Source organism: Coregonus clupeaformis, unplaced genomic scaffold (assembly GCF_020615455.1).
Source record: "Coregonus clupeaformis isolate EN_2021a unplaced genomic scaffold, ASM2061545v1 scaf1072, whole genome shotgun sequence".
Taxonomy (NCBI): Eukaryota; Metazoa; Chordata; class Actinopteri; order Salmoniformes; family Salmonidae; genus Coregonus; species Coregonus clupeaformis.
In genome coordinates, this window is record NW_025534526.1 from 11,631 (window position 1) to 24,498 (window position 12,868).

Genomic DNA, 12,868 nt, shown 5'->3' on the forward strand with positions numbered 1-12,868 from the left:
TTAAATCAAACATTTTAAAAAGCATTTATTGAGCTTGATAATTAATCTCTGTTAACAAAAAAATCCTAAGGCTGATTTGGCTTTCAGTAACTTAAATTTCATGCCAAAGGATCGTCTTTATAGAAAAAAAAACAGAACTTTATGATGCCAACATAGAAGCAAAAACCAGCAAACAAAGCAAATTCAATTCAAGTATAATCTGGGGTTGTTAAGAGTCCATTAGAAAGCACTGCTGAACTGTGTAAAATCCATGTCAACATCCTGCTAGTGCAGAGCCAAGAGTGTGCCACCCTCCCCATGCTGAAGACGAGCATTGAACACATTTTTCTAAAAATGGTCCCATGTCTGCACAAATCGAATTGCCAAAATGTAGATGTGCCCGAAACACATAAAAGGGGAAATAAAGAAGGTGTCTTCAGTCTACAGACTCAAGTGTAGAGAACCGGACGCTTGCCAAGCAGAAAGGTTTAGTGGCTGACTGACTTCTCAATCCTCTCCTCCTCCGTACATGTCAGACAGCTTCTTGAAGCGTGGGCCCCACTCTTGAAGGAGGTCGTAGTCCTGGTCGTCTCCTGAGCTGGAGGAGTTGAGGGAGCTGAGGGAGCCGGCCTCAGAGCCACCTCCTTCATAGTCAAACACCAGGAGGGAGTCGTAGGGAGGAGCAGTGGGGTCGTTGTCAGCTGCCTTCAGGTTCTGGTGAACAGAAAGATTACATTTTAGCACCTTGGTGAATATACATTTTAAACAAGCATAAACTACATTTATCCATGTCAAATCCAGTTATTTCAATGACAAATCATCTTCAGACGACCTAGATATGATCTTAACTGTGTATTCCACTCACAGTATAAATCAGTTCAAGACTTTACTCACATCATCAATGAAGTTGCCAATGTCGGCTGGGTTGGCGGGTCGTGGGCGATACTCTGGCCGGGCCATGGTTGGAGCGATGTCATTACGGAAAACATCAGGACGGTTATCCAGACCTCTGTGCAGAACGCTCAAGTCGAAATCCTGAAAGTGGAAAGATGTACAGACACGTATTATATTCCAAGATTCGAACATACAGAACCATAAACTTTAGAAACATTGAGTGACAGATTTGTTATTGCAAACCATTGCATATCCCAATAATAAATTGACCATTGGGAGAGCCTAGTGGGCTTGTTCTGAGCTAGTCTGGTGTGCTCTCCCCTCACCTGGTCATCCTCGCCACCTCCCTCCTCGTCGTAGTAGTAGAGGTTGTCCCTGACATCGTCCTCCTGCAGCAGAGGCTCCTTCTTCTCACCACCTCTCTTCCTCAGAAACATGAGCAGCAGAAGAGACAACACTGTGGAGCACAACAAACTAGCACTTCATTGTCTATTAACAATTACATATGTAGGCTTCGAGGACAGCATTGACCAAACACTTTAGTAACGGGTTTAACAAATTAACAACTTACATAGGAGTAGTAAGACGGCTCCTAGAATTCCCAGAATGCTAGAGAGGCCGAAGCCTGCTACAGCTTTATCGGTGCACTGGACATCAGCTCCTTTGCAGTCACACACTGAGGCCTGGATGGTGCTGTCCTGGTGCAGGCCCTGGTTGTCAGACACTCTCAGGACAACTGTGTAATCTCCACTGTCCAACATAGTCTTCAGTGTCAGGATAATACCAGTCTCTGAAATGGAAAACAGGTAACATTTAACATCAAACAACGCAATTGTTTTAAAGGGGGGATAGTACTGTATGCATACTTGTGTCATTCATTCTGGCAGTCCAGTTAGAATTGGACGACCCCTGAAGCTGTACGGTGTATGGAGCAGCGAAGCCCGCGCCATCTTTATCAGTGACTGACAGCAGCTGTGGGGAGGACTCCTTGTTGCAGACCCTAATCACCCTCTCGTCAATGGTTGGAGCATTGTCATTCACATCCTCCAGCTCTATGATAAGGGTGCCAGTGCCAGTTGCTGGGACTTCATCTGCAAATTAGAGCAATGTCACTCAAAAGGTGAAGTTCAGGGTGTGGTCATCTTCTAAACTTGAAATATTAATAGTTAACATTAGAGAAAGGGAAAATTGAAGTACCGTTGTCAATGCCCAGAACAATAACAGAGTATTTGTTGTCTTGGACAAAAGGGGATTCTCTGTCCATGAGGCTCTTGACTTTGATCAGCCCAGTGTCTTTGTTGATACTGAGCCATCCAGCAAGATCCCTGCCTATCTTGTATCTGTTGAGTAAATGTAATGTAAAAAAAATAAAAATAATGTTCCCCTCTTCAAATCTTACAAAACATATAAGAAAATGTAAATGAAGTTATAATCTTACGTGACTTTCTGATTCCTTGCAGTGTCTGGGTCTGTGGCTGTGTATGGAACCAGGTTACTGCCAATAGGGAGATCCTCAGGTGTTCTGATAATCTTCTCCACTGGGGTGAAGACTGGAGCTTCATTTACATCTTCCACATTCACTATAACAGTAGCAGTGGAGGTTGGCATGCTGACGGCGAATGGGACTTCATTCTCCACAGTGACCAGAAGAGTGTACTTGTTATTCTTCTCAAAGTCAAGGGGCTGTATTGAAAGAACAGAATAGCCCATCAGCATAGGAATCCTTCAGACATTATAGAATCAGGATATTGGTGTTTATATCTACAAGCATACACTCCCCTATATATTTATTTGGACAGTGTAGCCAAAACTTTTAATTTGGCTCTATACTCTAGCATTTTTGATTTGAGATCAAATGTTTCATATGAAGTGACAGTACATACTGTAACTTGTTATTTGAGGGTCTTTTCATAAATATCAGTTTTACCATTTATAAATTGTAAGCATTTTATTTATCTAGTCCCCCCATTTGAAGGCATCATAGATACTTGGACATATTCACAGTGTAATAAAGTAGTCAAAAGTGTAGTATTATTTAGTTCTATATTCCTAGCACACAATGACTACATCAAGCATGCGACTACAAACTTGCTAGATGCATTTTCAGTTTGTTTTGGTTTAGTTTCGGATTATTTTGTGCCCAATAGAAATGAATGGTAAATAAGAATCACTTTTATTGTAAATAACTATATGCTTCTGAACAATTTTACTTCAATGTGGATGCTACCATGTTTACGGATAATCCTGAATGAATCGTGAATAATGATGAGTGAGAAAGTTGGAGGCATAAAGATCATACCCCCAAAACATGCTAACCTCTCACCATTACCAATAACAGGGGAGGTTATAATTTTTGGGGGGTGTATGATATTTTTCCCTCGAACTCTCACTCATCGTGATTCAAGATGTATTCATGATTATCCACAATGGTAGCATCCACATTAATGTAGAAGAGTTTAGAAACATTCTATTCTCATTTACACACAAAAAAAAGAAGAAGAAAGAGACTCCAAAATGACAATACATTACTTACCATTCATTTCTATAGACCACTTTCTGTGTTTGCAAACATTGTCGCACAAGGGCGATGCGCTCAAGTTGGTGGCAGAAGGGGGAGTTCTTACACAACGGCAGCAAAAATAAAGCCTCTATTTACATGTTGCTTACGAGTGCATTTCACACTACTTTTGGATTATAATTGGATTTTAAGACTCGTATGAATGTCCTGCTTAATATAATATTCGTGTCATTATCGCAAATCAACTGCATTATACATTTTTTTTTAAACGCTTGAACTTCAAAAAGTAAAATGGCTCTGTCTAGGTTTTGCTACAGCCTATATCAATGAGCGTTAGCATTCTAGCTAACAATTGCGGCATCCAAAATAGGTATTTTGCAAAGACCATCACCAAATATAACCCTAGCGACTGTTCAAGCAAGAATCAAAACATAATTTTAAGCATATGAGAACCCCCAAAAGTGATTTTGTTTAGAAGTAATAAAAACGGAAATCTAGGCTGTGTTGAATGGGCGCAGATGGCGATGGCTTTCTTACTGCTGCCAAGAGTCGCGCTCAACTGTGCATGACGTTAGTGTGTCGTGTACTGGAAAAGGTTCTATTGGGCACAAAAATCAGAAACAACGAAAACAAAGTAGTTAAAGTTGATGTAGTCATTGCGTGCTAGGAATATGGGACCAAAATACTAAACTTTTGACTACTTCAATACGCCATTAGTGAATTTGTCCAAATACTCACGGCACCTTCAAAATGGGGGGACTAGATACATAAAGTACTTTCATTACTAAACGTTAAAACATATGTATGAAAATACCCTCAAATAAAAAAGGTGACATTATGTAATGTTGCCTCATATAAAACATTGGATCTCAAATAAAAAAAATGCTAGAGAACAGAGCCAAATGAAAACGTTTTAGCGTCACTGTCCAAATAAATACGAAGGGGAGTGCAAGTTGCTTCCTCCAGGAAATCATTCCAGAGTAGCAGCTAAAACGCTACATTGACAGGTTGCTTTTGCTACGCCCCCAGAGTAGCAGCTCAATTATATCTATAGGAGAGGATTTCAACATACCTTGGCTGTCGTAATGATGCCCTCCAGCTTGCTAGGGCCTGTGCTCACACTGAAAAGGCCTTGAGGGTCCCCGTCAACTATCTTGTAGGTGGTGGCCCAGGCAGAGGAGTGAGGCTCATCTCCATCAGTCACTGGCATTTTCACCACCAAGGCATCCACTTTATTCTCTGGGACTGACACGGTGTACTGCAAAGGAGAGAAGCATGATTATAAAGCAACAACGAAAGGGCAATTTCATTATGTGTTACAACAGTGGTAAGGCTTCAATTTGAAATGTCTTCAGAAATGTGCTTACCAAAGGCGTCACAAACTGTGGCGCGTTGTCATTGCTGTCCGTCACTGTAATGATGGCTTTGCTAAAGCTGGTAAGGCCATTTCCTTCCATATCGGCGGCTTGGATTTCCAAAGTATATTTGGGAATTTTCTGAAACAAATTAAGTAGTAAATTAAGTCAGGGTCACAAATGTCACGCAAGTAGAATGTACACAACGAATAAATGATCGACAAGACTATTGATTAGAAAAGAGACCAACCTCTCTGTCCAACCCAGGTGCGTTAACCCGAATCCATCCGGTCACAGGGTTGATGACAAACATGTTGGGGCTTGGTAGTAGAGGGTCCTGTTTGATAATGGTGTATCTGACATCAGAATTGGCAGAGCCCTTCTCATCAGCATCAGTGGCCGTTACGTTCATGACCTCGTCACCTGAACAGTGAAATAAATTAAAGCAAAATCGTTCTAGCATAAATTTCCTTAAAGAATATCACATTATTAAGTATTGTAAATAGTGAGCGTGTGTGAACAACATACCTGGTTTTGATGCCTCAGGAACTGTTCCCGTAAATGGATCTTGGGTAAATACAGGTTTGTTGTCATTCATATCGATGACTTTCACAATGATCTCCAAGGGCTCCTCAGCTATACCTGCACCCACTGCAACAGCATGGGCTAGGAGCTAGAGAGAAAAGTAGCGAAAAACTGTAGTTTCAACTACATATCAGTTTAATTAAGTTAAGGGAAGAAAATTAGGATACACAAACCGTACAATGTATTTGTCTTGTTTCTCCCTGTCCAAAGGCTGGGTCACATAGAGAACCCCAGAGTTTTTGTCCACAGTGAAGAGTCCCACAGGAGGTTGGTCTGCCCCAGGGCCAGTGATGCTGTACTGGATCTTCACCTCTTTATCATTGTTGGACCTGATCTGGTTTACAAGGATAATAATATTCACATGTCAATGAAGAAATGTGCAACACTGACACTGATATTAGAGTAATGGAAAAAACGATCCTTAACCTACAAGACACTTACCTGCACCATATCCTTGGGGAAGGGGCCTCGGTCATTCTCTGGGAAGTTGATGGGAGGAATGACCCAGTCCCTCTTCCTTCTTTTCAGACCTCCTGAAGACTTGGGGAAGTTCAGAACTGGTAGAGACAGACTTGCTCCAGGCTGTGGAATTCAAACAAAAACCATGAAATATCAAGTCTATACACACACACACACACACACACACACAGAAAGATCATTTTACAAAAACTGCCATCAAACGTCATCAATTGACCTGAGAAAAAAAAATCAGTTTCAATGACAGAATATTTCCAGCTATACAAGTAATTGAAACAGTTCCAGGGAGATGTAGTTGCCCATCTATCCCCTAGAGGACAGCATTGTCTTTTTGACCATTTGACCAGTCGTATACCTGGGGCTGGGTTGTCATCTCATGGTGATGGTGATTGTGGTGGTGGCCGTGTCTGGCCTCATGCAGCACTCTGACTGGAACCGTGATCTTCTTGCCCTTGGAGTGGGTAGAGACATAGAACTCCTCATGTCCATTATGTAGAGTCACCCCCCTCTTCAGTTTCAGCGTCCCGTCGCCATCTACTTTGAAGCGTGAATCCTCGGAGTGAAAGAGAAAGCTGGTGCGGCTGGTGCAGTCATCAAAAACCACTTCAAGGTCATACAGAGAAAGGTGGTCAGAGGATTTCCTTTTAAAAATATTTCACAACCATAATACATATGTGGGCCTAAAAAGTAACCATTAAAAGCACTTCAACAACAGGAGCAGATTGAAAGCACTGTCGCATTAACCTCAAATTAATAACACAAGAGCCCTATTTCATCAGTGCTTTCTAGAGAGAAACTGATTAGAGCCACCACAAACTCACTCGGTAAATGTACAGTGAGGGAAAAAAGTATTTGTTCCCCTGCTGATTTTGTACGTTTGCCCACTGACAAAGAAATGATCAGTCTATAATTTTAATGGTAGGTTTATTTGAACAATGAGAGACAGAATAACAACAAAAAAATCCAGAAAAACGCATGTCAAAAATGTTATGAATTGATTTGCATTTGAATGAGGGAAATATGTATTTGACCCTTCTGCAAAACATGACTTAGTACTTGGTGGCAAAACCCTTGGTGGCAATCACAGAGGTCAGACATTTCTTGTAGTTGGCCACCAGGTTTGCACACATCTCAGGAGGGATTTTGTCCCACTCCTCTTTACAGATCTTCTCCAAGTCATTAAGGTTTCGAGGCTGACGTTTGGCAACTCGAACCTTCAGCTCCCTCCACAGATTTTCTATGGGATTAAGGTCTGGAGACTGGCTAGGCCACTCCAGGACCTTAATGTGCTTCTTCTTGAGACACTTCTTTGTTGCCTTGGCCGTGTGTTTTGGGTCATTGTCATGTTGGAATACCCATCCACGACCCATTTTCAATGCCCTTTCTGAGGGAAGGAAGTGCTCACCCAAGATTTGACAGTACATGGCCCGTCCATCGTCCCTTTGATGCGGTGAAGTTGTCCTGTCCCCTTTGCAGAAAAACACCCCCAAAGCATAATGTTTCCACCTCCATGTTTGACGGTGGGGATGGTGTTCTTGGGGTCATAGGCAGCATTCCTCCTCCTCCAAACAAGGCGAGTTGAGTTGATGCCAAAGAGCTCCATTTTGGTCTCATCTGACCACAACACTTTCACCCAGTTCTCCTCTGAATCATTCAGATGTTCATTGGCAAACTTCAGACGGGCATGTATATGTGCTTTCTTGAGCAGGGGGACCTTGCGGGCGCTGCAGGATTTCAGTCCTTTCACGGCGTAGTGTGTTACCAATTGTTTTCTTGGTGACTATGGTCCCAGTTGCCTTGAGATCATTGACAAGATCCTCCCGTCTAGTTCTGGGCTGATTCCTCACTCCACAAGGTGAGATCTTGCATGAAGCCCCAGGCCGAGGGAGATTGACAGTTCTTTTGTGTTTCTTCCATTTGCGAATAATCGCACCAACTGTTGTCACCTTCTCACCAAGCTGCTTGGAGATGGTCTTGTAGCCCATTCCAGCCTTGTGTAGGTCTACAATCTTGTCCCTGACATCCTTGGAGAGCTCTTTGGTCTTGGCCATGGTGGAGAGTTTGGAATCTGAGAGTGTGCTCCTAATCTCAGCTCGTTACCTGTATAAAAGACACCTGGGAGCCAGAAATCTTTCTGATTGAGTGGGGGTCAAATACTTATTTCCCTCATTAAAATGCAAATCAATTAATAACATTTTTGACATGCGTTTTTCTGGATTTTTTTGTTGTTATTCTGTCTCTCACTGTTCAAATAAACCTACCATTAAATTATAGACTGATCATTTCTTTGTCAGTGGGAAAACGTACAAAATCAGCAGGGGATCAAATACTTTTTTCCCTCACTGTATAAATGGAATATTGGTCATAGTAACAAAGCAGCAAATGACCTTCTTAAAAACCTAGGCCTAATCGCAAGACATTATGCAGGGTTATCCTGGGTTAAGACTCAAGGACAGGTGGGCAGCAACCTCTGGCTTCACATTACTACTCTAAACATCCTGAGGCATAGGCCTAGCTCTACAAAGAGGTCTGAATCACTCAGGTATTAGTGTCTCATTATGCCCTTATTATTTTACAAAATAAGTTGATTGAGTATTATTTATATTTTTAAATGACCTACAATTCTGCCCCCCCCCCCCATCTTTCTGTAGTTCTTTCACTTAGGCCTAGACTGCCCAATAAAAGTTGCCGTTTAGAAACCCAAAATCAATAAACCTCTTTCCAGCCTAATGAACTGGCTAAATGTTATGCAGAAATTCTGTAATGACACACAAAACGAGAAATGTGTGGTTGAGAAAGATATGGTTTTCATTAGTAAAACTGAATTGGATGTGAGAAAGATATGGTTTTCATTAGTAAAACTGAATTGGATGTATGCCACAGTACCTACTTCTGCTTTCTGCTCATTCTATTGATAGTTAGGTACTAGAGAATCAGGTAGGTAAAGGTACAGCGACTACCACTCTTTAGGCAAGATGGCGGTCGTCACCAAAGTCTTGAACAAATTAAAGAAAGCTGTAGGTGGTAAAGCTCAAATCCAGATCAACAATAAAGAATCAGGCCATCTGTCATTTGTTTTACAAGTGGCTGTCTCGTCGTTGTTGGTAAATCAGGCCTAACACTGTTGTGTCGTCTGCAAACTCTATGATTGGGTTGAGACGTGCATGGCCATGCAGTCCAAAAAAAAAAAGAGCCTCCATTAGCACCAATGCTGGACAGACAAAACACCACAATGCTATTGTAAACAAACTAAGACTGAGAAAACAGGGGAAGGCCAGTGCCATGCCATATTTGCCAAGTAATGTACAGGGTCATCTTGCCAGCCGCACCTCAACAAACAGTTACAAAGTCCTATCAAAGGGAGTTACTGGAGGTCCCAGAGACATGAGTCAATGATTTACTTAGAAACAAAGCAGCCTTGTGAAACTAGCCAGCCTTGTGTTTCATCATCTGTTGTGCTGTTAAACAACGGCTGACAACCTTGGACACACCAAATGGAACATAAATTGCTGTCAGCAAGTTCACTCACCTTATAGCTCTAAATTATTTTTGTGAATCACAGTGTAAGTTCATAGAGAAGCCAAAGACACAAGGCCCACAATCATAGCAAGACCTGCAAGTATCTAAAAACGAAGTGTGCTCAGTGGCTTGCCTGTACAATGTACAGAGATATGCACAGTTTGATTAGGAATCACGAAGGCTGTCTGGGGAGACGGAACAAATCTTGAAACACAAAATACTTCCAATTGAACCACTTTTCTGACAAATTGAATAATGTATTTTTAAAAAATCTCTATGTGTACTGAAATATTCAAAGCAGAACACTGTCTGCTATGAATGAAACTACAATGTAATCTGAAGTGATGACACTCATTTCAAAAATCTTAGGCCTTATGCAGCATTCAAAACAACTGGGGCTCGGAAGAATAAAAGGTCAAATCATGACGTCGGTGATCTTCAGGTTGAAAAGTTGGAGCTCTTGAAAGAGGCCTGAGTTCCCGAGTTGGAATTTTGAGTTGGATGACATTTCAAATAGGGAGGGTGTTGATCCATCTGATTTGTTTAAGAGACGTCTGGATACTGTGTATCAGGATTTTGTGGCCATTTACACAGATGGTTCAAAAGATCCAAGGACAGGACATATTGGGTCAGCATTTGTAGTGCAGGAATGTGGGGTGGAAGTCAGGAAACGTATTACAGATCATCTGTCTGTATATACGGCGGAGCTGATGGCCATACTGTTGGCCTTGCAGTGGGTGGAGGAAGTCAAACAAGACAGTAGTTATTTGCTCTGATTCATGTGCAGTGTTAATTAGCTCACATAGCAGATAAGACCTGCTTTATGAGGTGCTACAAACCCATAGCAGGATTAAACAGATGGGTATTCAGATAAGATTTACATGGGTCCCATCCCATGTTGGGGTGGAGGGGATCGAGGCAGTAAATGAACTGGCTAAACAAGCACTTAGTAGTGGGGATGTTGATGTTGAAGTTTCAATGAGCAAGGCAGAGGCAAAAAGACTGATATATACAGTGATGGTGCAGAGATGGCAGGCGCAGTAGAATAGAGAAGAAGGCATTTATTTCAAGTACAGAGGAAAGTCGGGGAGGACAGCAGGAAGGGACAGAAGAGAGGAGGCTATTTTTACAAGAGTAAGGGTGGGACCCAGCCAATTGAATAAGACATTAAATGTGATAGGAAAGCATCCAACAGGAAAGTGTGATTATTGTCAGGAAACAGACACCGTGGAGCATGTATTGCTACAGTGTGGGCAGTATCAGAGGGAAAGAGAGAGGATGAGATCTAGTATGAGGGAGAAGGGGATACAGGAAATTAGTTTAAAGAGTATATTGAGTAGAACGTCATTAGATATAGTCTCAAATATTGTGTTATCTTTTTTAAGAGCAACAGGGCTGGCAGGTAGGATTTAGTTTCTCCCTGTCTCTGGCCCACACTCCACTCCAGTACAGTGGCGGTAATGCACCATAACGTTGGATGCCAACCGCCGATAAACCCCACTGAAGAAGAAAGCTACCACTAGTTAGTTCTTACCTTTTCCTAGTCTCCGGCCACTTTGTAAGTGATTTCTTTCCACTTTGAAAATGTACATTTCTGAATTGAAACCTGGTAGACATTTTGACTCCTCCGACGCCCCTGGCTTGAAAGCCTTACAAAAGGAAAAAATAAAATAAAGGTCAGTTGTATTATTTATAATCAACTGCACAAGGTTACAAAAGAAATATAACCCAGATTACCACAAAATAAATATAACCCAGATTACCACAAAATAAATATAACCCAGATTACCATAGAAATGCTATCATAATTACCACTCACTACTATTGTTGATCTTCTACAAATAACACAGCACCCTATTGTGAAATGTAGTACATGTTTGGATAAAAGAAGCTCAAAATAATAATAAAATAACCGGGTGTGTAAAAAAAAAAAAACGTTTCCGGGTACGTTAACCTGGTAATTAAACAAATAACCGACCAACGCAACGCTGACTAAAACAAATGTACCCGATGAATAATGAAAAGTTAAATCATAAACAAGTTTTTAAAGAAGGGCTGTAGCTTAACCAGTATATGTGTGTTAGAGAGATCTCTAAGCACAGATACTGGTTCAGACTGTAGCCAACGTATTCCCAGGTAAATGGCGTAGCCTACATTGCGCGTTACTTTCAGAGTAGAAACAAAAATAATCTTACCTGGAGAAATAATATTAATATGCCCAACTCCACGAACCAAAAGGCCCCCATTTGTTTTGAATAATTTCTGGATAGTCGTTCCACCAACAGTAAAAAGTAATCCGTTTATGCGTAGAGGGCACACTTCTCTCTTGTTCAAATGTGTGCTTTCTGGGTGTTGGTTAAATTAGATAAATGAGCTTTTAATCAGGTGGCTTCAGCAGGCAGGTGACCTCGCCCATCCGCTCGCTCCGAGTATGGGCATGGAGGAGAACGCCTCTTTATACCCGCACCTATGAAACACAGGTAAATTGTCATGATCCAGAAACCCACAGCAGGGTCCTGTGTGCCAAATTATTACACGAGAATGTGAGAATTCCGATCGAGAGGAGAAGCACTGATGAGGAAGAGTGGGTTCATGATCAAACACGGATGTCAGTCATTCCATTTCAAACAAAACACAGTCAGCAACACTGACAATAATTTCACAGACTGGAGCAGTCTATATTTGTCCAAATCTATAATTTGTCAAAATAAGCTTTACATTTTAACAAATGACTGACAAATACATATATTTTAGTCATGGTAAAAGAAAACATTTACCATTACTCCATTTAGCCTTGTCGAAATAAATGCTGTAGATGTTCTTCACCATACATTTCCCCAGCTTGTAGTAAAGTCTGTGTGTGAATGTGAGAGACCCTGTACTATCCTACCACTACCACTTCTCTCAAAGGAACCATTAATTTTGCTAGTTTGGCCACAGACTGCATGATCCTAAAGCCTGTCCAGTTTGGGGAATGAGACTGGGACACTTTATTAGTTCCAAGATGGCGTAGCAGTGCGGTCGTGTTCTCTGTTGTGTGTCCATGTAAATAGCCAGTTTTTTTGTATTTGTTTGTATTTTACGTATATATCTCCCTATCACACTTTTCATCCTTCTACTAAATATACTTTCCTGCAACCCGCCTCACTCAATGTGGAATGGATTCTATTATTTACTCACCTTTATCTAGAATCTCCAGTTGAAACTAGCTAGCCAGCTAACTAGCTACTTGCTATTAGCCACCGTTAGCGGTTTTCACGCAGAACATCAGATTTTCTGCCGGAATAACTGAATCACTGGATCTTAACACCGGATCGCAACTAGCTAGCCGCAACCGAATGGATGTTGCTGTAGGCTAATCACCACTGCCCCTGAAGCAAGCACCAGTTAGCTTTGTGCTAGCCTTGAGCCAGGCCCATATCCGTTTTTCACCATTGTCCGTGGTCTGCACTACCTACCAGCCAGCTCTAGCCTGGACTATTATCGGCCAGTCTGCACTGTCTGCACAGAACATATCGGATTTTCTGCCGGAATCACTGAA

General features: G+C 41.6%; 1 protein-coding gene across 2 annotated transcripts; it reads right to left on the minus strand.

Moving 5' to 3' along the window:
- LOC121559754 (B-cadherin-like) lies at window positions 1-12,203 on the minus strand. 2 transcript variants are annotated; one of them, XM_041872851.2, is made up of 17 exons: window positions 12,105-12,203; window positions 11,523-11,794; window positions 10,862-10,976; window positions 6,164-6,411; window positions 5,773-5,913; window positions 5,510-5,665; window positions 5,275-5,419; window positions 4,997-5,169; window positions 4,759-4,887; window positions 4,464-4,649; window positions 2,312-2,556; window positions 2,071-2,213; window positions 1,740-1,964; window positions 1,445-1,663; window positions 1,200-1,330; window positions 874-1,014; window positions 1-693 (listed from the first exon to the last, which is right to left on the minus strand). In XM_041872851.2, exons 2-17 carry the CDS (start codon window positions 11,571-11,573, stop codon window positions 487-489), a joined length of 2,655 nt encoding a protein of 884 aa, XP_041728785.2. In that variant the 5' UTR covers window positions 11,574-11,794; window positions 12,105-12,203; the 3' UTR covers window positions 1-486. The 2 variants fall into 2 exon arrangements, with proteins under 2 accessions (XP_041728785.2, XP_045073420.1); XM_045217485.1 differs by lacking the exons at window positions 4,464-4,649; window positions 4,759-4,887; window positions 4,997-5,169; ... (5 more) ...; window positions 11,523-11,794; window positions 12,105-12,203 and adding an exon at window positions 3,407-3,563.
- Window positions 12,204-12,868: the final 665 nt, after the last annotated feature.